At 37.8% G+C, this 27576-nt stretch overlaps 2 protein-coding genes across 4 annotated transcripts in view; one reads left to right on the top strand and one right to left on the bottom strand.

The window, feature by feature from the left end:
• Nucleotides 1-27576, top strand: part of pcmt (protein-L-isoaspartate (D-aspartate) O-methyltransferase) — a 623660-nt gene that overhangs the window by 283309 nt on the left and 312775 nt on the right. The window lies entirely within an intron of this gene.
• Nucleotides 4215-27576, bottom strand: part of ube2j1 (ubiquitin-conjugating enzyme E2, J1) — a 50485-nt gene continuing 27123 nt past the window's right edge. For 2 of the 3 annotated variants that reach the window (XM_051644889.1, XM_051644888.1), the window contains exons 4-8: nucleotides 22818-22902; nucleotides 22591-22735; nucleotides 13166-13295; nucleotides 8034-8162; nucleotides 4215-5723 (exon numbers count right to left, since the gene is read on the bottom strand). In XM_051644889.1, the coding sequence (XP_051500849.1) occupies nucleotides 5445-5723; nucleotides 8034-8162; nucleotides 13166-13295; nucleotides 22591-22735; nucleotides 22818-22902 (768 nt within the window). In that variant the 3' untranslated portion in view covers nucleotides 4215-5444. The remainder of the gene's footprint in view (nucleotides 5724-8033; nucleotides 8163-13165; nucleotides 13296-22590; nucleotides 22736-22817; nucleotides 22903-27576) is intronic. The other variant, XM_051644890.1, reaches the window with a different exon arrangement.

Here is a 27576-nt window from a genome sequence, read left to right as displayed (position 1 = left end):
GTTATAGTGGGGGTTTAATGTTAAATGAGATTAATTCATTATATATATATATATGTTTTGGTTTTTTCTTTGTGTTAAGTTTATGAATCAATAAAAATTTTAATTGAAAAAAAAATAGTGAATGAGTATGTCAGACAGTATAATTTCTTACTCTGTACAAGTCAGTCACTGCAAGCAAGTGACACAAAAAAAACTACATCGCTCTCATTAAAGTCAGCGAAGATCTCTAGTGTACACTGAAAGTGCTGCACAGCATCAGGCTCTTGCAGTGCTCACAGCTTATGGTGATAGCAATCTAGTTGTGCTGCGATGCGGTGCTTGTTTGTAATAAAGATTGGTTATAAAAGTGCAATTACAGCATTACTTTGTGAGTTTACTTAGTGAATGAATTCCGACAATGAACGACATTCAATCGTTGCAAGAAAGATTTTCCACAGTGAACAGTGGCAAGACGGAGTATTATGAGGAACTCTGCACTCTACAAATGTTGCACTTGTGCGTTGTGTGCATATGTGATAACATATGAATCACAAAGCAACGACATCCCTGCTTTTCTTATACATTTTACAATTTCATTTATACAAAATACATTTCATTTTCATAGTAATGGATTCTTTTTTTCAGGCAAATTTATTTTTTACGATAACTGGTATATGCTTCTGTTGAAGCCATCAGTCCATGTTAATTATAAAAAATAAATAAATAAATAAAGCTTAGTGACAGAATTCTTGGTAAAGAACTTCACTACCCATTTTCCTGAAGGGAAACAATTCACCAATCAGAGTAACACAGCCAAACAAGATCTGAAGCGGCTGCCCATTTAAACTTTGAATTACGCAGTCTCTCTGCACTCTCAAACTACTTAAACTGTACACCCATGAGCCAAAACATTATGACCACTCACAGGTGAAAAGAATAAAGTTGATCATCTCCTAACCAGGCCACATGTCAAGGTCTGGGTAGATTAGATGGTAAGCAAACAATCAATTCTCATATTCAACGTGTTGAATGCAGGAAAAATGGGCAGGAGTAAAACCTGAGTGACTTTGACAAGGGCCAAATTGGGTCAGAGCATCTCTGAAACGGCAAGGCTTGTGGGGTGCTCCCGGTCAGCAGTGGTGAGTACCTACCGAGAGTGGTCAGAGGAGGGACAAACCACAATCTGGAAACATGATGTTGGGCGCCCAAGGATCATCAATGCACAATGGCAATGAAGGCTATACCGTCTCGTTTGAACCGACAGAAGGTTTACTGTGGCACAAGTCACAGAAAATTTTAATGATGGTTACGAGAGGAATGTGTCACAACACACAGTGCATCGCACCATGCTGCATATGGGGCTGCGTAGACACAAACCAGTCAGAGTGCCCATGATGACCCCTGTCCATCGTCGAAATCACCTACAATGGGCACAGTCGGAACTGGACCTTTGAGCATTGGAAAAAGGTTGCCTGGATCGATGAGTCCCGTTTTCTTTTACATCACATGGACGGCTGTGTGCATTTACCTGGAAAGTTTTGCTGGGAAACCCTGGGTCCAGCCATTCATGTGGACGTCAATTTGACACATGCCATATACCTAAACATAGTTGCAGATCAGGTACACCCCTTCATGGCAATGGTATTCCCTGATGGCAGTGGCCTCTTTCAGCAGGATAATGCACCCTGCCACACTGCATACATTTTTCGGGAATGGTTTGCGGTACATGATGAAGTGTTCAAGGTGTTGCCCTGGCCTCCAAATTCCACAGATCTCAATCCGATTGAGCATCTGTGGGATGTGCTGGACCAACAAGTCCGATCCATGGCGGCTCCACCTCGCAACTTACAGGATCTGCTGCTAATGTCTTATACCACAGGACACTTTCAGGGGTCTTGTAGAGTCCATGCCTCGGCGGGTCGGCACTATTTTGGCGGTACGCAGATGACCAACAACATATTAGGCAGGTGGTCAAAATGTTTTGTATTTGTGTAAATCTGAATATTTTGCTATAAAATTAAAATGTATTGTTTCTATACTTATAATCAACAACTTTAAATCAATCATTTTTTTCCATTCTTTTTAATTTGATTGCATCATTTGCAATGCTTTATGGGATTGTAGTTCATTCACTCATTAAATATGTTTAATACAGAGTCTTGCCCCTTTTACTTTTGGTCCGATTTTACTAATATTTTTTGTTACAAATTAAAGTTTGTAATGTTGTGATTCATAACAAACTTTTCCAAAAGCTAATGGTAAATTAAAAATGGATGCAAAGTAACACCCTGTCTACAGAGTACGTGAGCGGTGCGTCACATCATGTCACGTCGAAAGCAATAAGACCCCTTATAATCATTACTACTGCCAACAACACAAACCGTTTACAACGTTCGTTATGATGCGTCCAGTTAGGGTTGCCACCTGTCCCGTAAAATACGGGATCGTCCCGTATTTAAAGATAAAATTATGCGTCCCGTACATGATTTGTCCCGTAATTAATCTGGTTAGATGGCCTCATGGTGAAATCGTTCCAGATCGCCAATTTAACATTGATGTAAGTTGGAAAATGTGCCAATGGTGGGTAAAGGACCGTCCAAAAAGTCCACAAATGGTCCTAAAACTGTGAATTTTTTTCTATATAAATGTTCAATAAGATCAAACAATGTATGAATACAATCACTGAGTCATAAAGATAAGTACAGGTGAAGGAAGAAAACTATAAATAAATAAGATAAAGGAGACAAATAATCGAAAAGATAAAAAATAAAAATATTTCAAAGTCAGGGGTCAGGAAAGTATAAGAAAATTTATAATATTTTTATTAATAACGCATATTAACTCTTAATGCATTTATTGTTAAAACTGTGGAGGATGTGGTTATATGTATACTACAAACAATTGGCATTACTATACACTAACTTTACTAAACATTACCAGTAATGCTTAACAGGTCATTTGAACCTCATTGCTGCTCATATTCATATACATAGAGCTGATTGTACGCGGTTGCCTTTTGTGTACATTAGGTTAATTTCATCTATAGTAGTAATAAAGAATGAGTAGGTGTGTCCAAACTTTTGACAGGTAGTGTATGCTGGGTAAGTGACATAATTTAGTATCCCAGAGATACTCTGTGGTATTTAGCAGACAGAAGTCAAAGGTTATGTCAGACCAGGCTTCATAATCTCTCAGAGTGATCACATTAGATGTGAGACAGTGATGGCATTGGTTCATTCTGGCAGATGGCAGCTCTGATGATGTCCGCATCAGGCAGGACAACAGTGGGCAGCTGCTACTGAAACTAAATTTTGGAAGGACATTGGCTGTATTGTCCTGCAAATTTGCACATACTAAAATGTAAATGTTCTCAACTAGTTTTGGTCCCAGATTTTACAATATATTAATTAGACATCAAGTGGTGACCCAAAACAGCACCAAAATTGTTTATGGTATAAAGGTAGACAAAAGTCTCCTTAAAATCAAATATCGAAATTTATTAATACTATCATGACCTGCATAGTTCCAACGTTGTGCAAAATATTAACATGACAAATACAAATCTAAATAAGTTAAAATATGAACATTGACAGTTTCTGAATGCATTAACAACAGCAGAAGTGTGATTTACCAGTCTAACACAGGGAGCAAACACTGGGCCAAATATGAGATTAGTATTAGCCACTTTACCTAGTGACATATTTATTTGTGCCAAAATACTGCAGCGTTTTGTCTTTGACGTAAAAAAACCTCTCCTCTTTTGCTACTTTATTTATTTTTTATTAATAATTAAATGATTAGTTGCATTTTATTATTCCCAACACTATAGGAATTAAGTTAAAATGGGGAAAAAACTTTTTACAGAATACATAAACTAAAAGAAAGTAAAAATAAAGAAAATAAAAAACTACCATGACTGCTGGGTGTTGATATGCAGTTGTTCTAAGGTTTTCTGGTCTCTAGATATGGTTCAAGTCCCTCCTTCAATGTAAATCTACTGTGGGCAAGACACTCGAAAAAGTAGCACACCTCATCTCAAGTGATTTGTATTATTCATGTCTGTAGTCGAAATGGTGCGAGCAACATGGTGGTTACATGCTTAAGTTTAATACTTGGGTTTAAGCTTTGTTCAAATTATTAACCCCAAGTATAAATAACACTAATAGTGATGCTTGCATTAGTGAACACCCCTAATTATATTTCCATACCTACAGTACTACACAGTCAAAAAGCTGTCATGTATACATCAGGTTTATTGCATTTTATATACAAACATTAGGTCGTCTAGTAATGCACTGATTACGTTGCCATTTTTATGTCCAGGGTTTACATATACATGATATACAAAATAAAAACAATATGGTTAAAAACTGGTTTCAAAGATGTTTCTGTTTGATGAAACAGAGAATGAGCAAACCAACTGTACAGAGAGGTTCATATTTCAATTTTAATTTGCTTTTTACCATTTAAAAGCAAAATATTACATCCATACCATTTACATTATTATAGTATGTAAAAGTTTAATTCTTAAATACACGTATATGTTTCAAAAACACATCAGAAGCAGTTGGCCTTTGGAACTTAACAGGTTTCAGTTTTTTGTTTTAGACTAAAAGCAAATTGTTTACACTGGTACTTGTAACTACACTTTTAACATGTATTATTTAGAAAACAGAAGTATTATATGCTGTACTTACATACAATATATACTACTGGACAATCCTTTAATTTTCAATACATATTGCAGGATCTAAGGGGAACCTCTTTTGTTGAAATTCACAAAACATGTCAGTCATATTTCTCTCCAAAAGTTTAAAAGAAAACAAATAAAAAAAGATTTTGCATACAAAAATGAAGCCTATTTTTGGACCATTACTATGTTTTTTGTATTGTGATATTATTTTTATGACAATTTAGCAATTGTCACTAAATGCGAAAAAATCTTGTTCTCGTTATTAGAATGTGTCCGGATATTTTGCTGTACAAAATATTTTCTTTGTCCTGAAGTTTTTTTTAATTTAATTATAAAGTTTAATAATGAAGTTAAAAAAGACCATCATCTCTTCATGACTATGCAAAAACCGAACAAATAAATTACAAAAAATTGAAACTGCGTAAAACTTTTATATAATTTATGATAATGAGATATTTTCACATTTAATGAGAATTTGGGTGAGAAAGTGCTAAACTGTCTTGATAATAATGTCACAATGCATCCAAAATAGGGTTCATTTACTTAAAATATTAAGTAAATGAACCTGTCATGTTCTTGACAGGTTAAATGAGATTCACCTCTTTCTGGTTTTGTTAAAGTCTGCTCATATTACATCCGGGAAGCTTTTATTCATCTTTAATGAAGATAAAAAGGGCTGAGAAGCCACTGAGGAAGGACAAACAGACGTCCAGCCTCATGAGAAAAAGGGTGGAAAAATGAAAGTGGTGGAGGTTTGAGCAGGCATACAGGTTCACAACTCATAATCAAACTTGTACTCGTGGGCCAGGTAGATTCTGCGGAAGATGAGTGCAGCGAGTGCCAGTGTGAGGAGCACTATCAGCACAGCCGAGCCTGTGTGACTGGCGCCACGCGCAGGATGCTGGGCAGCGGGGGATGCAGTGAAGGTGGGGTATCTGGGGGACTGACTCTGGTTCTGCTGGTTCTGTGAGCGCCGCTGACGTGGACTTGGTGCTGCAGAAACAGATGGATCTTCACTGGAGCTTTGAGGAGTCACGGATAAAGATTCAGTCTGCACAACAAGAAACACATTGAATAAGCATTCTGCTGCACTGCATCTTGACGTTTTGAATACAAGAAAGGCATCCAGGCGGCTTTCTTGCACCCATTTGTGGCAATTTTTAAATGTTTTCTAGGTAAACATGCACTATACGGATGTCTTTGACCACTGGCATGCATCTTGCACCATGAGCTTCATGTTTTTAAAACAGTGTCAAGTTATAACTTTTAAAACAAGACTCCAATTCTGTTCCATTCTACTGCGCTGCATCTTACACTCACTGAGCACTTTATTAGGAACATGTACACCTACTTACTCATGCGATTATCTAATCAGCCAATTGTTTGGCAGCAGTGCAATGCATAAAATATGCAGATACAGGTCAGGAGCTTGAGCTTCAGTGAATGTTCACATCAACTATCAGAATGGGGAAAAAATGTGATCTCAGTGATTTAGACTGTGGCATGATTGTTGGTGCCAGACGGTCTGATTTGAGTATATCTGTAACTGCTGGGATTTTCAAGCACACCAGTCTCTAAAGTTTACTCTGAATGGTGCCAAAAACAAAAAACATCCAGTGAGCGGTAGTTCTGCAGATAGAAACGTCTTGTTGATGAGAGAGGTCAACAGACAATGGCCAGACTGGTTCGAGCCGGCAGAAAGGCTACGGTAACTCAGATAACCACTCTGTACAATTGTAGTGAACAGAATAGGATCTCAGCATGCACAACACGTCAAACCTTGAGGCAGATGTGCTACAACAGCAGAAGACCATGTCAGGCACTTTATTAAGACTATATAGTGTTCCTAATAAAGTGCTCAGTGAGTGTACGCTGTATTTTGTATTAATAGGCTATATCAAACAATAGTGAAAAATATGAATTTATTGTGTACGATTACAATTACACAGAAACTAATCAATTACCTATAGCAGATGTTTGTCACTTAAAGTCTGTAATCTCTGCTCTTGACTGAGACGAGTCCCACCATTTCTCACACTTCAATATTTAGCAAAATCAAAGGAAATGCCACACTGATTTGGAAACATATGTTCCCATGCTTCCTTTTTTGCTTTAATGGTGATGCTGCCTTTAAATGTCCCATAAAATATGTTTCCATGTAAGTTGAAAAAGAAGGAACAACCTTCTTTTGTCTTTTCTTTGGTGTAGTTTCTGTATTATCTATAGCTATTTTATGCTTGTAGTCTTTTTAAAACCGGTTTTAGAAGAAATAAATATAATAACAAACTTCCCGCTGTTTGTCTATAATGATTTTGCCGACAAATAGTGGTTCCCTGTCTACCAATCATGTTTGGTGATTTAAGAGAGCACGTTCATAGAATGTCCTAGATCGTATTTTGCAGAGGTTAAGCTACAAATAATCATTATTCATTATGTTTTCATTTCCCTAAAAATTATTTAGTTAAGGTCCATAAAAAACATATGATAACATATAATAAAGTTTTAAAGAACTAAATTCCGTACGTTTCCATTGGCGTGGAAAAAATACTCTCAAAGCCGCTTTCAACGCCAGAGAGCTGCCGCTTTGGGGCATGTTACAGCAAATGTGGGCTGTCTTCGCAATCACATCCTTCCCATACTACTTTTACTGCTTCTGCCATATCAGTCTATGGCAGAAATAGTCAGAGCAGTATGTAGTATGCCATTTCAAACTAATCCTGTGATTGTTTTCAGTTCACGGTATGGCTGGGCGATGTTCCGCATTTCCTGAAATGCTGTAATCTCCTCCTTTTCTGTTATTCTGTGCCGCGTTTGTGGATTTGTATAATAACTTGTAACTGTTACTAATGTTTGGAATTGTGCGAATGCTTGAACCTGCATTACTTTGATTTCACAATCAATGCACGTGAACTGAACTGAGAGCGCTGCCATGCACATATAGATCAGCACATCACTGGTTTGTTCTGAATCACAAACAGACCATGTTTATCTGTCTTTAAATCAAAGCCTTTTGTGGATTGATAATCACATATGACCAAATTTTGATTAATTGTGCAGTACTGAAGGATCGTGATATTAGTCTACTAATGCGCTCTTTATTAAACTTAATGGCCAAATGAAAGCACATTAAAATTATCGCTATATTCACGATATTGGTACGTGTTACATCGTCAGCAAAATTATTGATTAGATCATTATATTCGATATATCGCCCAGCCCTAGTTCAGTCAATATAATCCTCATAAAATGCGTGATTATAATCAGAAAGATGCAAACATTATTTCCAAATGTCCAACTTTTAAAAACGGTGTATGGTTAAGGGTGAGTAAATGATGAGAGAATTAGCATTAGAATCTCCCACCTGTTCAGCTGAGGACGTGTCTTCTGTGTCTCTCTCTTCTATGGTGGTGATCTCACTGTAGTGATCAGTTTGACTGGAAGCAGCTGATGCTGTACTGCCACTATCTGCAGCTGATGAGCTCGACTCAGCCTGATCATACACACAAACACAAACACACTCTCTGTAATAAAAACGTACCTCTGAATACAACAAGAACACATTCTAGCAACAAAACCGGTTTTTAAAAGCACAGTGAAAATTAAAAGGTGAAGTGTGTGTAATGTCTGCGCCTTTAGTGGCACTACACAGAATTGCAATAATAACCAGAGAAGTAAAACAGGTTTTCCCAAACACCCAGCATATTCCATAACCAGAAAGTCCCATTCCAAACCCATGCCATTGGTTGCGGCAATGTTGCTGTCTCAGGGCCGGTTGGGACCTTTTAAAACAAACAGATCAACATTTTGAAAGCAGAACAGAGCCAAAGGGCGGATTTCAATAAGAATGGACCGTGACAGATAAGAGCTGTTAATGCACGACCTGATCTTGCAGGCCGAGTTTAAATACTACTGTAAGTTGTGTTAGGAGTGTTAAAGGTGCACTCAGTAATTATTTCCTCATTAAAATAGTGTAACTCCTGAATACATGAATTGTAATTTTGCAATATATATAGGAAATCATGACCACTCATATTAAAATGAAGACTCCAGTCAAATCAGTAACCTTATAAAAAATGTTTTATTCTACACGGAGAGGGTCCGCACATGGGGGCTGCCATGTTAGAATTGCATGACTAGTCGAATACTACTCGCTTAACGTCAGTAACCGTCCTGTTATCTGAAACTTTCACTCATTGATTAATGTAATCATGGCTGACTGTGAATACTACATTTCTACAATGGCATCTGAAACTGAAAACTATTGATTTTAAATGATGGTGCATCCAAGCCACTAGGTGTCAGTGTAAGTTCAAGTTGACACAAAGACAAAAGTTACTGAGTGCTCCTTTCACATCAGCGTTGTCTACTGCATAAAACCCTGCGGTGTAAAGCGTCAGCTTAAGGGACACCCCCGGCGTTGCGCTGCGCCCCGGTCAAGGAGTTGTAACGCAGCACTCAAATTTAAAAACAATTTCAACTTTGACCCTGCTGCCGCTGACCTTTGGAAGCACCAGCCAATGATTACTGGGAAATTTGCATGTTGTATGCAAAGTCTGTCTTTACAATGACAGGTCCAAATTTACATCTGATTATCACACATGCTTTTGCCTCACTAACTCTTTTAGAGTACAAAGCAACAAGATATATTTAAAACCTGTCAAACTCCATTAAGTTTGAATGTTTGAATATTTATCCAGATCTGAGTGGTGGTGGTGTAGTGGGCTAAAGCACATAACTGGTAATCAAAAGGTTGCTGGTTCAATCCCCACAGCCACCACCATTGTGTCCTTGAGCAAGGCACTTAACTCCAGGTTGCTCCAGGGGGATTGTCCCTGTAATAAATGCACTGTAAGTTGCTTTGGATAAAAGCATCAGCCAAATGCATAAATGTAAATGTAAATATGCACGAATGACACTCTTTTCCATTGTTTGATGGGTTTCTGCTGCTATGATCAACAGAAAATGTACACAAATTGTCTGTTCTAGGGTGCTTTCACACTAGTACTTTTGGTGCGCACCCGGGTTCGAATGATGTCAAAGTACGGTTCGTTTGGTTGATGTAAACGCTGTTTTCCGAACTCGGGTGTGAACTTGGGAACCTCACCCGCATGAAAAGGTAGCCTGGGGTACATTCATGTGAACTCCAGTACGGTTCATTGCTGATATCGTACCAAATTGCAGAAGTTAGCCACTTGAGATGACGTATAATTTGCGTCTCTGCAGGCTCCCGATCGCAATTATTATGGTACAATGCATTTCGCATACTTATTTGTGTCCATATAAATAGCCTCCAGAGAGCTGCACACATTATTCATCTTCACATCTCTTGCAACACATACGCAGGCTTGTGGCAGACAAATGCTAGCATTCATCACATCATTGCACATTCAATGCATCTGCAGGAGACAAACGTGTCGTTCAGTTCATGAAAAGTTTTGGTAGTAATTCCAAAGAGACGAATTCTTTGATAACACAACGAAGCTGGTGTCTTCTTGAGTTGTTACCTAGTTACAGTGATAAAACAGCTGCCTCCTGTACTCATAGTGATGACGCAACCGGACAGCGGTTCAGACCTAAATAACATGTGAACAGAGACCAGTGGAGGCAGCGGGAGGGGGGAGAAAAAACAAACACTGGTTCGGTCCAAGCAATCAAACCAAGTGTGAAAGCACCCTTATATGTATGTCAACAAACAACCTGTTTCCCATGAAATTCCATTTAGAGCTTGTTTGTGCGCTGTAAAAGCGAAATGTTAATTGTGCTATAATGATTAAATCTAATGAGCCTAATCTGTAAAAAAAAAAAAAAAAAAAAAAATCACGTTTGCATCATATAGATGTTATTTGAAGAAGCACAAAACTCAATCACTCGTTTACCATGAGGATTCAGATAGATCGCTGACTGTTGAATTGCTATGTAACGTGATACAAGCTTACTGCGTTTCTAGTTAAGATTTGGGAAGTGACCATTTTGACACACTTTACGATCAGAACTGTGAAACAGAAACATTGATCACCTCATAATGTTTTGGTGCACAAGAGTGAGTGGCGTATGAAGCACGCTTCCCTCTGATGGAAGCACTGAAAGCAAATATAAGTGCATCCACTTGTGGTTAGTTAATCTCGAAACACCACAATCACTACTTTAGTTTTAATGCAATTGTAAAGCCATCATGGATATCGTAAAGATTTCTCAGTCATCAAAAGTATACAAGTTTTAAAGTGTTTTATACGGTTTCCCCCTTTGCATAATATAGGCAGCACCAGGAGAGACGTGGCTTGTCATCGCAAGGGATCTTAACTGCGCGAGAGGATTTTTGTTTGCTCCAGAGGTTTAATGATAGTACTATATTAGGTAAGGGTTAATCCACTGCTAGGTGTGCGTTAAAAGAGTTTAATGCACAATGTGAAGATGAAGAACCATCTGATGTGAAGCAGATCGTGTAGAGTTAAAATCGTTTAATGCACACCTAGCTGTGGATTATCCTACTTGCCAGCATTGATTAGTTAAAGCTGTCGTTGATTTTGCAGTACAAATTTAGACTGGAAAAATAACAATAACAATTAACTTTTCTACAGGTCGTAAGATATAGGAGTTCTGCCAGTTCTAAATCAGACTAAGAGATGAAGTAGGGCAAAAAGATTAGATTTATTTGAACAAATTAAATAAAAAGCTGTTTGAATAAGAAGAAATATGGACATGAGTTTTTTGGAGACCACACACTCTTAAATACTCAAATAGTGAATTTAAATGCACAATCCAGAAATAATAATAGCCACAGACTGCCGAAGGGTTGCCACTCCTAAGAACATTAAATATTTAATTTCTATTCTTTGTCATCCAAAACGCTCTGCAGACTTTGACCTCAGACTTTGTTATGGTATCAATCAAGGTTGCACAATTGATTGCATTAAGAATGAAATCACAATATGGCCCTGCAATAAAACAGTCTGCATTCAGCTCTTGATTCAAGATTGGGGGCGGAACCCTCTAGCGCAGGGTTTCTGTGTGGTAAGGGACCGTCTGAAAACTTCAACCAGCAGCACCAAAGCTATGAATATTGGGCTATAGATTAGGCCGCTACATTATAAGGATATCAATATTAATTAAGTACTTATTAATTTATACTGGTGGGTCATAGATGACTGGCATTCAAAAAATGTGGGTCGCAGTGGGCAAAAGGTTGAGAAACCCTGCTCTAGTGGGTGTGTGCTGAGCAGTGCAGTAATATTAGATGATGTTTATCATATTATAATTCAAATCTTCTTACCTCATCTTGCCATACAGTAAAAAATGCATGGTCCTGGTTTCCTTCTCTCCCCCTCCGTGCAAAACATAACTGAATGTCAAACCATATTTTCCTTACAAGCCTTATCGAACTCAGAAATACAGGGCTGATGAACACTGGTGTCTCTTCTTTTTTTTCTGCAGCACTTCACAGTTGATGACTCTATGTTGTGTTTTGTGATGTGACAGTTGATCCTGGCTCAGACACACATCAAACTTGCTACACTATATTCACAACCAGAGGATGTTTGAACAGAGGTCTCACAATATCTCATTACAGAGGACAGCAGAGTAGGCGCATTAATATCGAATGGTGATTAAAACTGACTGGAACTACCTGTGCATTAAACAGTTTTAACGCACTCATTCCAGCCAATCAGAATTGACTATTCAAATAATCCATGGTATTATCTACTATATATAATGCTGAATATAATGTATGATAATGCTATGGGGGAATATTAGTTGGTCCTGATTATGACAACTGTAATGTCTGATTTCATCAGAATTTAAGTATGGCCTACATTATTTAACTGGATAAGCATGAACTCCCATTAAAACTATATGTTTGAAAAAGACTATTTTAGATGTAATCATTGACAATACCATTTTAAAAATGTTAATATTTAAAATATTGTAAAGGTATGTACATGTAATCAGTGACAGTGTGCAGGCATTTGCATCTAACATAATTCTGTATTTTCAGCCAAGCAGAATTATGAATATTTCTATTCTGGTGTCACCAGCTGGGCTGGTTTTTAGTCTGAGTCCATCCCTGATGAAACATTTTGCACTTTAATGAACAGTACTTTTAGTTAAGTTTTACGACTAATGAATATGAATTGTTTTCATATGTCTTAAGTAATAAAAAAAAAATTTAAATCTTAACTTTTCTTGAATCAGCCTTTGTTTAAAGTATTGTGCGAGTATAAGTGAATCGTTAAACCCCTAATGGTAAGTTAATAAGTCTCAGGTATTGGCACTGAAATACCACACGCAAAAATGGCCCAACTGTTCAGTGAATTCACCTCACAGTGTTTATACTTTACACGGACATCAGCCTACAAAGGGCTTAAAGCTGTCTCTGCACATTAAGATGGGAAAACGTTTTTAAACAAAAAAAAAAAAAAAAAAAGAAAAGAAAAAAAATTCACCTTTAACTAATGTATGTATGCATAATTAATACAGTGTTTTAATGAGTCTCACCTTGAAGTTGATCTGCTGGGCGAGTTTGTGTGCCTGTGGGTCAGCGGGTCGTGGGTCACTATCAGGAGAGAGCACTAGCAGAACAGAGCGCATGCAGCTGCCACAAAACTCGCAGCAAAAATCCTGAGACCTACAACACACACAAATGAATGCAACACATCAGGGTTGGGAAAAATTCACAATTTTAGAATAAAATCCTTTTATGAGTGTGAATTTGAACTGAATGAATTGGCCACACACAAGATGATAGGAAGAGGTATTTACTGAATTGCAGTTTAAAGAAATTCAACAGTCACAGAAAGAAGAAATTGCATTAGTACAATAAAAGTTTTGCAACAAAACATCTTATTTATCCCTTGATATGCATTTCTCTAAACTAAACGATTAATACTGTCAAAACACATAACACATTTCAAACACTGAGCGAGTTTACATGCATGCTCTTCTGATTATGCTTAAGCTGACAACGTGTAAGCTCATGTAAACGCCTTAAATGGTGTTCCTTTATCGGAGGGTAAGGTCATAAACAGTTTAAGCAAAAACCAATCAGCACAACCCAATTTCGTGTTTCAGGTTTACAAGCTTATCCAATGTACGAAAGAGTTGTATGACTGTTTATGTTTTGACATCATAACGAAATAATCTGTTGATTTCAAGTCATATGTAAAACCATAGATATCAGCATATTGCTGTGCATGTAAAACTACTAATTTTTAATATCAAATGTATGGAAATACCCTATTTGTTGTTTATATCAGGGTCAGAAATGAATGGGGGCTTTGGGCAAAAATGTCACTGAAAGTGACAAAAATGCACCTGAAATTAAAAAATGTAGGGGCCAAAAATGCTCCCATAATGAAAATTCCTTCTTAAAATCTGATCTATTTTCTAATATATTTTATTCTAAGCCTAATACACATTATAACAAATTAAATCACATCCCATCTCAAAGCTCGCAATAGATGCATTTTACGTCCTCCTGTTCAAGTTTGTTCTTCCAAGGTTCATTCTAAATGCATTCTTAGCATTTAGAAACACCCTATGAGTTGATGCTGATTTAAATGTATAGGTAACAGCCTTACTGAATGAATTCGAAATTTTAATTAATAAATTGATTAAGTTAAAGTATTTTACATGAAAGAATGAGTTTTTTTTTTTTGAAACGCCCTAATAAAAGGTAAAAAAACGCCCCAAAAAAGCAGATCCAGGGGAGCAAATGTTGCTGCACAATAAAAAAAATAAAAAGTACATTTCTGGCCCTGGTGTGTGTTATAACATGTTTATGGGAAATTTATACTGAAAAATAAAATTTATTTTGTTTGCCATGTATTATTAAAAACATTAAAATTGAGACATGTATTTTTAAAAACTATGCAGCACAGCAGTTACTGTGTCCGAGTTTCTTTGAATTTCATTCCATTTGAATTCAAAAATTCTAATTGAAATTATAAATCTGCATCCTGTTTACCATCTCAATTTAAATTCAGGAATTTTTTATTAGAAATTTAAAGGCATCTCCCATTATACAACGATGTGCTAAAACATTATGACCACTCACAGATGAAGCGAATAATGTTGATCAAGTTCAGTGGCTTTTTATTGTCGTTCGACCATATACAGTTAGTACAGTACACAGCGAAACGAGACAACGTTCCTCCAGGACCATGGTGCTACATAAAACAGCACAGGACAAACACAGAACCACATGAGATTACACAGACTGAATAAGACCTACACATTCCTACATAAAATGCATGTGTGCAAAAAGTACAGGACAGTACAATAATTACTAAAAAAGAAACAGGATAACAGGCACAGTAAGAGACAGTGAGAGACAGTGCAGCGCCGACCAGTACACATTTCTAATCCGAGTAGTGCAAAAACATGAAAATTTCTAAAAACGCCGAATGTAAACATAACATACTATAAAATAGTGTTCTATGGACATAGCAGTTATTGAGGTAGCAGCCAGGTATAAAGTGACAATGATTTAAGTGCAACTCTGGACATATGCAAAAGTTGGATGGTGTACAGGTGGGGGGGTGTGTGTGTGTGTGTGTGTGTGTGTGTGTGTGTGTGTGTGTGTGTGTGTGTGTGTGTGTGTGTGTGTGTGTGTGTGTGTGTGTGTGTGTGTGTGTGTGTGTGTGTGTGTGTGTCAGTCCAGTCTCTGAGTATTGAGTATTGAGGAGTCTGATGGCTTAGGGGAAGTAGCTGTTACACAGTCTGGCCGTGAGGGCCCGAATGCTTCGGAGGGTGAAGAGTTTGTGTGAGGGGTGTGTGGGGTCATCCACAATGCTGGCTGCTTTGCGGATGCAGCGTGTGATGTAAATGTCTTTGATGGAGGGAAGAGAGACCCCGATGATCTTCTCAGCTGTCCTAACTATCCTCAGCAGGGCTTTGCGGTCTGAAACGGTGCAAGTCCCAAACCAGGCAGTGATGCAGCTGCTCGGGATACTCTCAATAGTCCCTCTATAGAATGTGGTGAGGATGGGGGGTGGGAGATGTGCTTTTCTCAGCCTTCAAAGAAAGTAGAGATGTCGCTGGGCTTTCTTGGTAATGGAGCTGGTGTTGAGGGACCAGGTGAGGTTCTCCGCCAGGTGAACACCAAGGAATTTGGTGCTCTTGATGATCTCCACAGAGGAGCCGTCGATGTTCAGCGGAGTGAGGGGGGCAGCTGGGTCTTGATGTGCCTCATGACGAGCCTCTCGAAGCACTTCGTGATGATGGGTGTGAGTGCGACGGGATGGTAATCATTGAGGCAGGACACTGAAGACTTCTTCGGCACGGGGACGATGGTAGTGGCCTTGAAGCACGTTGGAATAACGTAAGAACATCTGCCAGCTGGTCTGCACATCCTCTGAGCACTCTGCCAGGAATGTTGTCTGGTCCAGCAGCCTTTCATGGGTTGACTCTACGTAGATTTTTCCTCACATCAGCCGTGGTAAGACACAGCACCTGGTCTTGGGGAGGAGGGGTGGTCTTCCTCGCCGCCATGTCGTTCTGCGCCTCAAACCGAGCGTAGAAGTCGTTCAGCACATCTGGAAGGGACCCTCAGCAGCGCACGCACCTCCACAGTCATCCACGGCTTCTGGTTGGAGTGTGTGGTGACATCATCAATGCACTTGCTGATGTAGCTGGTCACTGATGCGGTGTATTCCTACAAGTTGGTAGAGTCACCTATGTTGCAGCCTCCCTGAACATGTGCCAGTCAGTATACTCAAAACAGTCCTGAAGTCTCATCATCTCCTAACAAGTCAAGTTCTCATAGTCAACGTGCTGAATGCAGGAGAAATGGGCAGGAGTAAAGACCTGAGCGACTTGGACAAGGGCCAAATTGTTATGGCCAGATGACTGGGTCAGAGCAACTCTGAAATGGCAAGGCTTGTGGGGTGCTCCCAGTCAGCAGTGGTGAGTACCTACCGACAGTGGTCCGAGGAGGGACAAACCACAAACCGGCAAAAGGATGTTGGACGCCCAAGGATCATCGCTGCGCAAGGGCAATGAAGGCTTTCCGGTCTGGTACAAACCGACAGAAGGTCTACTGTGGCACAAGCCACAGAACATTTTAATGATGGTTACGGGAGGAATGAGTCACAACACACAGTGCATCGCACCCTGCTGCGTATGGGGCTGCGTAGCTGCAGACCGGTCAGAGTGCCCATGATGACCCCCGTCCACCATCGAAAGCTCCTACAATGGGCACGCAAGTGTCAGAACTGGACCTTGGAGCAGGTGAAAGAAGGTCGCCTGGTCTGATGAATCCCGTGGACGGCAGTTTACATATGCGCTGTTTACCTGGGAAAGTGATGGCACCAGGATGCACTGTAGGAAGACAAAAAGCAGGTGGAGGGAGTGTGATGCTCTGGGCAATGTTCTGATGGGAAACCCTGGGTCCGGCCATTCATGTGGACATCAATTTGACACATGCCACCTACCTAAACATCGTTGCAGATCAGGTACACCCCTTTGCAATGGTATTCCCTGATGGCAGAGGCCTCTTTCAGCAGGACAATGCGCCCTGCCACACATTGTTCGAGAATGGTTTGAGGAACATGATGAAGAGTTCAAGGTGTTGCCCTGGCCCTGTCAAATTCCTCAGATCTCAATCCGATTGAGCATCAGTGGGATGTGCTGGACCAACAAGTCTGATCCACGGCGGCTCCTCCTTGCAACTTACAGGACATGAAGGATCTGCTGCTAATGTCTTGGTGCCAGATACCACAGGACACCTTCAGGGGTCTTGTGGATTCCATGCCTCAGCAGGTCGGCGCTGTTTTGGTGGCACGCAGAGGACCAACAGCATATTAGGCAGGTGGTCATAATGTTTTGGCTCATCAGTGTAATTCTGAATGGCGCAAATGGCCCTGCCACATGTACAGTATGCAGACAGAAAAGCAAAACAAGAGAAATAAAACAAACAGGATATACCTCACATGTAAAGAAATGCATAAGTTAATGATCACTATAAAGCAGAGTAAAAAAAAACAAACAAAAACAAAACATGCTAATGGTTTCCCTATACTGAAACCAAAACAAACCTAAAGAAATATCCAAAGACACTAAAATAAGTAAGAGACCATTTCCATTCAGGCAGTCATTATTGCAAAATAAATCCTGACAGGGTTATCAGGACCCCAATGCAAAGAGCTAATTACATGTCATTAATATATAAATAGACAGTAGCTCCCTTCCTAGGCAGCATACAGTACTAACCATCAGATAACCTTGCTGATTTGAAACTCAGCATTGGCAGAAATGTTATCTTCAATAAGATAATTCTTCTCTATGCGACCAAGGGGTCTGTGATTTCATTTATGATGTGATGGCTTGTCCGAATACTTGTATACTCTTTTGATACACACTCAAAAGTATGTTATTTTATTAAAAATACAAACTATTAAGGCACAGTGTAAGTAGGCAAATTGGGATGCAGCCTTTTTTTTTTTTTTGTGACTGTTTTATCATCCATCAGGTAAAAATCTTAAGTCTGATTGCTTAGAGAAATTAATAGCACCCCTCTCCTTTCCAAGCTGCATGATTTGAGGTATATTTCATGTCTGTAGCACAACCGCTGCGGGCTAGTTACACACTGATGTTTAATACTCAGGGTTAGAGGTTTGTTCAAATCAATAATCCTTAATATGAGCAATAATAACAGTGATGATTAGCAACACAACAATTTCCGGAGCCAGTGAGTCACACAGATTTGGTTGTCATGTGTGTATTGATTTGCTGGTATGTGTGATGGGGGTAGACGTTTAATCAGCATGTGTTAATTGGAGAAACGTCGTCTGTCACACGTCTTATTCTGTCTTTATTTGTATACAAGTATTCTGAAAGGATGTTGCATGTCCACACAGGCTAAAATGCGGCCGCAGCTGGACTTCATAATGATTTCTTAGGTCTCTGGGGTGCTGTGTGATCATCCAACACACAGATACTATGGAACAGTTTTGTGTTGATGGAAAAAATATCAGCTCACATGATTTCACTGTAGTATAGCATCAAAACTCAAAAATAGTGATGGTATCAGATTTCAGTAATACAGTGGCCCCAAAAAAGTATTTGTACACATAAGCCAAACTTATAATATATAAATGTATTTGCATTATATAACAAAATATCAAAGCCAGTGACATTTGTTTTTAAGAAATATAGCACAAAACACATTTTGCAAGCAAAACATTTCACAAAAAGAAGTGTGTAATATTTCAAATGATAAATTAATACAGTAAATATAGTGTGGAAATTAAAGACAAAAAGTCTTGTGACAACTGTGGTTGTCAAATGTTAGGAAAACATGTTCATACTGTAGTTAATGTGCTGAATTCCACCTAGTTACTCTGCTAGGAGACCTGTGTGAACTTTGAAGTGTGAAAATTTAAATTAGTTCTGAGAAAAACACTTGCTTTGATTTTTTGTATTTCTGTGTCCAAATGTCCAAATCCTCCAAGGGACTATGTTAGCTACTAATATCATGGTACTACCATAGTATGTCCAAAATGTACTGCCATTTGTCCAAAAATGCATGGTAAGACCATTATCATATAGGGCTTTTCACACCTGAAAACGTTAATCCTGGGTCATTCTAAACCCCAGGTAAACAGAATTATCCTGTTTCATATTTCACACTGTTCATCCTTCAACCTGGTTTAATATGTAATGGTACAGACTACTCATGGCCCAGGGGTAGCAAGGGCCCATCCATTAAAATTTGTCCCAGGCCCAGTGAATTTTAGTGGTATCAATAATCTCTGCATCAATATAACACATAGTAATGAAAAGCAATATTTACCTTATATTGTTACTAAAAAATATTTGAAAACATTTTAAATCAATGGTCATGAAATCAACAATTTGGGTCATGAAACCTTCAAAACACAACTTTTGAGAAAACAGATATGCACAGGTTGCACATCATTAAAAACAACTGAAGCACTCATTACGTTTATTGTTAAGTGTAAAGTGGTTATTTTAGTTTTTTTGTTTTATTTTAATGACATCATAAAATATGAGGTATACGCGTAAACTCCGAGTTGTGATTGGTTGTAGAGTATGCTACCATGTCATTCAATTCAGAGTGTTTTACCCCATTATTCATGAGAAGGAACACTTCCATCCAGTCACTGTGCTGAATCATGCATGAGCTTGCATTATAGTGGAGAATTCAAAATCACACACATGACAGGCCGTAGCAAGTTCAACAGCACTTTTGGACTATACATGAAATTCATTTCTTCACAAGCTGCAGCAGTGACAACGAGTTTGTTGTTGATTTCCTCCACAAACTATTTCAGTAAACTTGCTGGACAAGTTGACTGGCAGTAGGCATGTCATAAAATATCAATACATAACAATTATTGATCGGCACATTATTTTATCGTTATATTTTTGAGGCATCGATATATTAAAATTAGCTGACATTTAAATTAGAAGCCTAATTTGCGTGCTTTGCAATTCACTGTCAGTTGCCATAATAGCGTTGGGAGACCACAAGAGGGTGATATAACATTTGCTGAAGCAGATCGCAAGGCACCGGTATCACAACATAGGATGGTTATTTTAGAGCTCCTTGCACAGGATGCATACACACATAAGGTTTTTCTACTTTTTCAAGAATGACAGTGACCAGGTTTGCAGGTTAGTGTATTAAACTGATTTAACTGTGCAAACTGAACGATTAGAAAATATTATACAATTTCTCTGTATGTATCTTTGAAAAGGTTTCATTTGAGCAGTCAAACCACAAAAAGATATACTTAAAACTGAAAATATATTGTGTAGGCTATATGAAAGATACATGTTCACAATATGTCATCCAGTGATGGCTAGAGTAAATAATCTTTGTCCTTTTGATAATGATCTGGGTCGAATTTAATGGAAAATTATGCGTGTTGTGAGCATTGCCGGTGTGTTCGTACCTGAAAGACCTATTCAAGGCTACATACAGAGAAATTGCATAATAAACATCGCCATTTCTAATCGTTCAATTTGCGCAGTTTCAATAACCTGCAAAATCAACATCACTTTGTTCATTCTTGAAGTATCAAAACTTTTGTAACTTTGGACTACCATCTCTTATGCCGCTTCAGCTCGTCCTGTGTGTGTGTATATGTGTGTTTCAGTAAATGGTATATTGCCCTCTTGTGGTCTCCCAACGCTATTACTCCAGACTGTTAAACAGAGGCCAACTGAAAAATAATATTAAGTTAAAATAAAAGTTATTAATTAAAACAATACTGATATATTATTGCCATGCACATCTACTTCTGTTATTTATGTTTCTTAAAAATCACTGCATAATGTACACATGCTATCAATTGGAACAATACTGATTATATGCCATTTCTACGCACATCTACTTGTAATATTTCTATTTCAAAACTCTGCATGCTGCTAATTAAAAGTGATGACATCTGAACGCTACAGGAGTATGTATTATGCTAGCAATAAAACGCTAATCTCAACCAACAAAACCTGTTGTCAGTCTGATCTATTATTAGATATTACAAAACTATTAACGACAGCACAGCTGTTAACGACTTTTAGCGATAGCACAGCAATAATGATTACAATGAAAAAGCCATCTTGGTTCTGTAAATGTGTTTTTCCCATAATTTTTTTCCATAGGTATTTCATAAAATACTTAATGAAGCATTCAAAGACATAAACCAAACAAACCACATCTACCTCCGTATTGCGAAATTCCACAGGCGAAATACAGTCATCTCAATGGGAATCTGTGCTTTTGTGAAATCGCACAATGGACTTCTGCTGGCAAAGAATTTCTGCTTGTGGATTTTGGAAGTTTAGTGATCTTTGACAGGCAAATTCGCCTGTGTTGACCAATAGTAAGTTGCTTGGTTTAACTGTGACCTCTGTATGGGCGGTGCTTCGTACACAGTTACAATAATTTTTCACAATGAACAAAGATATCATTTTAGCGGTGAGTTTCTTTTTAACTTCGAGTATAAAGTGCAGCATTAAAAAGAGACTGCTTGCAGTTAGTTTTATTTAGCTGGTTTCACACATGCTAAAAGTCTGCCCATGCCTCCATTGCAAAGGTAAATGTGCCCACGCCTTAAAACTATTGATTTCAAGTTGTTTATTTTTAAGTAAAGATACAATATATTTTAATTGTATTGCAAAATATTCAGATATTTACAAATATATAAGTAGTTTGAGAGTGTAGGAAGACCAACTCGATTGTGTCATTTACAATATGTCATGAGAGTGGGGCGGTCACTACAGCATTGTTTGTCCACAATTCTCTGATTGGTGGAGCGTTTCTCTTCAAGATCATGGGTATTAAACATGATAAAATGGACTGATGACTTAAACAAGAAAATATACCATTGATAACAACTTCAGAGCTCATGGTAGGTCTATTTTAAAAGATTTATAAGAACCCGAATGCGCTTGCTATGCTATGGTATTCTGGGTGGTTGCAAGGGCATTGTTATGTGGTTGCAGGGGTGTTTTGGGTTGTTGCTTACTTATGATATTCTGGTCTGTAAATAGGGCTCGGGTCTCTCCTTCAGTAAGTCTATGGGATTTTTTTGCCCATTTTATCATCCGCCAGGTGAAAACACAAAACCAACTTCCAATAAACTAATTCTAATAAAGCTAATATCACAATAGAAATATCACAAATGATGTCACACCTCTCCTAAACAAGCCACATCATTTATCATGCATGTGTCTGTTGCAAAGTCAGTGCAGGATGAGTTACACACTGACGTTTAATACTTAGGGTTAGAGATTTGTTCAGAATTAATAGTGGCGCTTGCCTTAGCAAACACAGCTAATAAATAGCCTTTGAATGGAAATGATGTAAAAGCGAGAGGCAGAGTGTAACATAAGACAAGAAAGAATAGAACGAATAAAACAGCAAAGGAAATAGAGACAGTGAAGGGATATCTTACTTTTTAGCGAGAGCTCTCCTCTCCTCAGGGGTATAATCCAGAGATCCGATCGCTCCTTCTCCTTTAGTTGGCATGAATCCAATGATTGCTATTAATGCGGTCCGAACTGACACACAACACAAAGACAAAAACATACAGCTTACAGCTGGAATAAAAGGAGAGAAAAGGTTGAATGCTGGACAAAATGTATACAAGTGAGCAGCTGTTTGTTCTACAGAGATACTCACTACTCCATGAAGGCTGCCATGTCTCCGGATGATGACCAGAAATACTCAGACAGATCTTCTTCCCTACTTCAAATCTTCCGTTGGGCTGAGGACAAGAGACATTTTTGTATTAATCAAAGGTGGACAGGGGGAGTTTTCGGGAAACCTTTTTGAGAACAGCATTTTGGACAGCCTAGAGGATAGTGCTTTCAACTCACTACTCTGTTCCTTCACAAGAGAAGTACACTACTCGCAATCCAGTTTGTTTGTCTTAATAAGCCACTGCAGCCCAGAGATTATTTAAAATGGCAATATATAAATGAGTTTTTTTTTTTTGCAAATGGACATTGACTTATTACTTTTTTTTTTTTTTTTTAAACAAACTGAGATTTTAGGTTAAAATGTAGTCCCTAGATATTTTGTTTATGGAAAAGTGTATGTTTTTAGTTGAAATGGATCACCATTTCAATGGTCTGCGGTGTGTGTCTGACAAATTTATTTTTAAAAGAACACTGTATATTGCATGTAGTTTCTCAATTAATAAAAGGTCATAAGAACAACATTCATAACAACTTTAATACAATTAAAAAAATGCTTTAGTAAATTTCTCTTGTTATTGTGGTCACACCACAGGAGTGAATAAATGATCATGAGAGTCACTCTACATAAACATTACAAATTTATTCAATTAAAAGTAAATTAAGGTCATTAAGGTTTAAAGCTCTCTCTCTCTTCCAAACTTGCAAACTTGAAAAAAAGTCTTAATTAGTTCTGCTGTTAATTATATGTTATTTCAGGGGCTCAGGTATTCAGAGCAAGGACAGTAGTACTTTGTTGTTTCTTATACATGTTTGATACATATTTAAATTAGGCTAATAAATGTTTAGGCATTTTCCCAAATGTTTGAATATTTGATGACAGTTTGATCTGTTACTGTTTGACACATATTTCTTTTCATTTTGCACATTACCATCAACTTTTTTTTTTTTTTTTTTTATTGACTAGAATTATATGCCATTTTAGTCAGAATAAAACTGACTAAAATTAATGAATATGACACGATGAAACATTGACTAAATTTAAAGGCTAAAAAAAAAAAAAAAAAAAAAAAGCCTGTGTAAGAAACACTGATTGTGGGAGTTGCTTCCCAGAACTCAATAACTGGTAACAAAATAGTAGGCTCTCTTACATTTTAGGGCAACATGTAAATTCATGATTAGTCAATTTAGAAAATAGAGCCCAATTAGATCATGTTTTTAATTTAAACTGTATTTTTATATATACGTTTCTGTATTTCACAGTTCATGATGAGGACAATCTAAACATTTTAATTGCAATTGTTAAGACATTAAAACACAATTTAGATATTTACTGTTTGGCTGGACTACAAATATCTATTCAAATTGTGTTTACATTTTTTTCAATTAAAATCTATTTCGATGACAATATTAGCACAAAAATGTATTGCCTTTTCCTTTGAAGACAGTAAAATTAAGTCACATCAACTGCCCAAATGTCATACTACTTGCATAAAGAGATACACAAACCAAAGGTATACAAATCAAAGCATACACTTTTCAAATCTAATACAGTAAAATTAAGTCAAATAGGAGAGAAAAAACTAGAAAGAGAAACAAACAACAATGTTTTACATGGATGAGCGGTAAGTGGTAAGAGTAGGATTCTGGTAACAATTCCACTTAACGATTCTGGTTTCTTAAAGATTTCATTAACTATTATTTTAGTACTTTTGAGGAACCTCCAATAATTGCTCCTAACTACACACTTAAAGCTTGTATTATTTTTTTTGGGTATCTTTTTATATCTTATATCTTATAACGTAGCATGAGATCATATGAAACTCTAATGATGACGTGTGAGAGCAGCACTGCATTTCGCGCCTGACTGAGGAGAGGAAGAATTACACAGCTCACAGTCCAGATGCACTCTAAACTTTCACAGCTTCAGGTGATGTAGATCGTAAAGAATGAGGGAATTATAATGCAAAAATACAAGATAAGTACAGTTGAAGTCAGAAGTTTACATCCACTTAGGTTGAAGTCATTAAAACTCTTTTTTTAACCTCTTTTTCATATTAGCAAACTATAGTTTTGGCAAGTTGTTTAGGACATCGACTTTGTGCATGACACGAGTAATTTTTTTTAACAATTATTTCAGACAGATTGTTTCACTTTTAATTGACTATAATCACAATTCCAGTGGGTCAGAAGTTTACATACACTAAGATAACTGTGCCTTTAAGCAGCTTGGAAAATTCCAGAAAATTATGTCAAGCCTAATTTAGCTTCTGGTAGGCTAAATTGAGTCAACTGGAGGTGTACCTGTGAATGTATTTTAAGACCTACCTTCAAACTCAGTGCCTCTTTGCTTCAAATTATGGGAAAATCAAAAGAAATCAGCCAAGACCTCAGAATAAATTGACCTCCACAAGTCTGGTTCATCCTTGGGAGCAATTTCAAAATGCCAGAAGGTACCACGTTCATCTGTACAAACAATAGTACGTAAGTATAAACACCATGGGTCCATGTAGCCATCATACCGCTCAGGAAGGAGACGCATTCTGTCTCCTAGAGATGAATGTAGTTTGGTGCAAAAAATGCAAATCAATCCCAGAACAACAGCAAAGCACCTTGTGAAGATGCTGGAGGAAACAGGTAGACAAGTATCTATATCCACAGTAAAACGAGTCATATCGAAATAACCTGAAAGGCTGCTCAGCAAGGAAGAAGCCACTGCTCCAAAACCACCATAAAAAAGCCAGACTACAGTTTGCAAGTGCACATGGGGACAAATATCTTTGGAGAAATATCCTCTGGTCTGATTAAACAAAATTGAACTGTTTGGCCATAATGACCATCGTTATGTTTGGAGGAAAAAGGGTGAGGTTTGCAAGCTGAAGAACACCATCCCAACCGTGAAGCATGGGGGTGGCACAATCATGTTGTGGGGGTGCTTTGTTGCAGGAGGGACTGGTGCACTTCATAAAATAGATGGCATCATGAGGAAGGAAAATTATGTGGATATATTGAAGCAACATCTCAAGATATCAGCCAGGAAGTTAAAGCTCGGTTGCAAATGGGTCTTCCAAATGGACAATGACCACAAGCATACCTCCAAAGTTATGGTAAAATGGCTTAAGGACAACAAAGTCAAGGAATTGGAGTTGCCATCACAAAGCCCTGACCTCAATCCGATAGAAAATTTGTAGGCAGAACAAACAGAAAAAGTGTGTGCGAGCAAGGAGGCCTACAAACCTGACTCAGTTACACCAGTTCTGTCTGGAGGAATGGGTCAAAATTCCAGCAACTTATTGTGAGAAGCTTGTGGAAGGCAACCCAAAACATTTGAACCAAGTTAAACCATTTAAAGGCAATGCTACCAAATACTAAAAAAGTGTGTCAACTTCTGACCCAATGGGAATGTGATGAAAGAAAGAAAAGCTGAAATAAATAATTCTCTCTACTATTATTCTGACATTTCACATTCTTAAAATAGTGATCCTAACTGACCAAAGACAGGAAATGTTTCTACGATTAAATGTCAGGAATTGTGAAAATTGCTTAAATGTATTTGGCTAAGGTGTATGTAAACTTCTGACTTCAACTGTAAATACAGAAGCACTCTCGTTGCGGATTAAGCGGAGCCGGAGCTCTTTAAAGGAAACACCCCGGTGTTACATATTTAATGCAGTTATATTTAATGCGTTATAGCTTTATTAATGTTCAAATAATACGGAAGCAGGTCATGTAAATAACTATAGATTGCTTTCTGTTGTGTTATTCTGTCTCACAAAATTTGTACAGAAGCACCGGACTTGAGCAATCCGACGGCAAAGTTGTCGCAGGGGCTCTCATTGGCGTACATGGACTGTTAGAGGGATCGACGCCAGTTGGCGCTGTCATGCATGGGGTTAATGCACATTTTTTCTTTTTTTTTTTCTGGGGGAAGTTGGGGGTTTGTTTGTTGCTCTAATGTTGGAATGTGGTCTTTATAACTTTATTTTTGACACAATCAATTTTTTCTAATATGTCAAAATGTCAAATGTTAATGGATTGTCTCTCTCCACGTGGAATGTGAATGGGTTAGGGCACCCCATAAAAAGAAGGAAGGTTATTTCTTTTCTTAAACTTAAGAAATTTTATATTGTGTTTCTTAAAGAAATGCATATTTCCCTGCAGGAAGCTGAAAAGTTGGGAAGATATGGAGTGGACATGTTTTCTTTAGTGCTGGCTCAATTAAGAGCAGGGGAGTAATTATATTTATAAGTAAACATCTACAATTCAAATGTCTCAAACAGATTAATGATAAATTAGGAAAAGTCATTATTGTTTTAGCAGAAATTCAGGGGCAAAGGATGAATTTGGCTAATATTTTATAGATCTTGAAGGGATGTTGCAAGCGGCTGGCACCCCTCATGATATAATATTGGGAGGAGACTTTAATCTTTTGATGGACTCAGTCCTTGATCATAGTGAAGCAAAAGTGTGTAAGCCCCCTAGAGCAACACTGACGCTTCACAGGATGTGTAAAAATCTTGGTTTTACAGATATTTCGAGACTTCTTAATCCATCTGGTATGGACTATAAAGTTTTTTCATCAGTCCATAAGATTTATTCTAGAATAGTCCCTCATTTCATCTGTTGTGGATTGCTCAATTGGAAACATATTAGCCTCAGATCACGCCCTGGTGAGTTGTTGCCATACACGGAGAAAACTTTGTGGAACCATTAGAACTTCTGAAACTGACGGTTGAGGAGCT

Source organism: Myxocyprinus asiaticus, chromosome 19, assembly GCF_019703515.2.
Source record: "Myxocyprinus asiaticus isolate MX2 ecotype Aquarium Trade chromosome 19, UBuf_Myxa_2, whole genome shotgun sequence".
NCBI classification, from domain to species: Eukaryota; Metazoa; Chordata; class Actinopteri; order Cypriniformes; family Catostomidae; genus Myxocyprinus; species Myxocyprinus asiaticus.
Note: the sequence above shows the minus strand (reverse complement) of the source record. Positions and strands in the feature narration are given on the sequence as shown.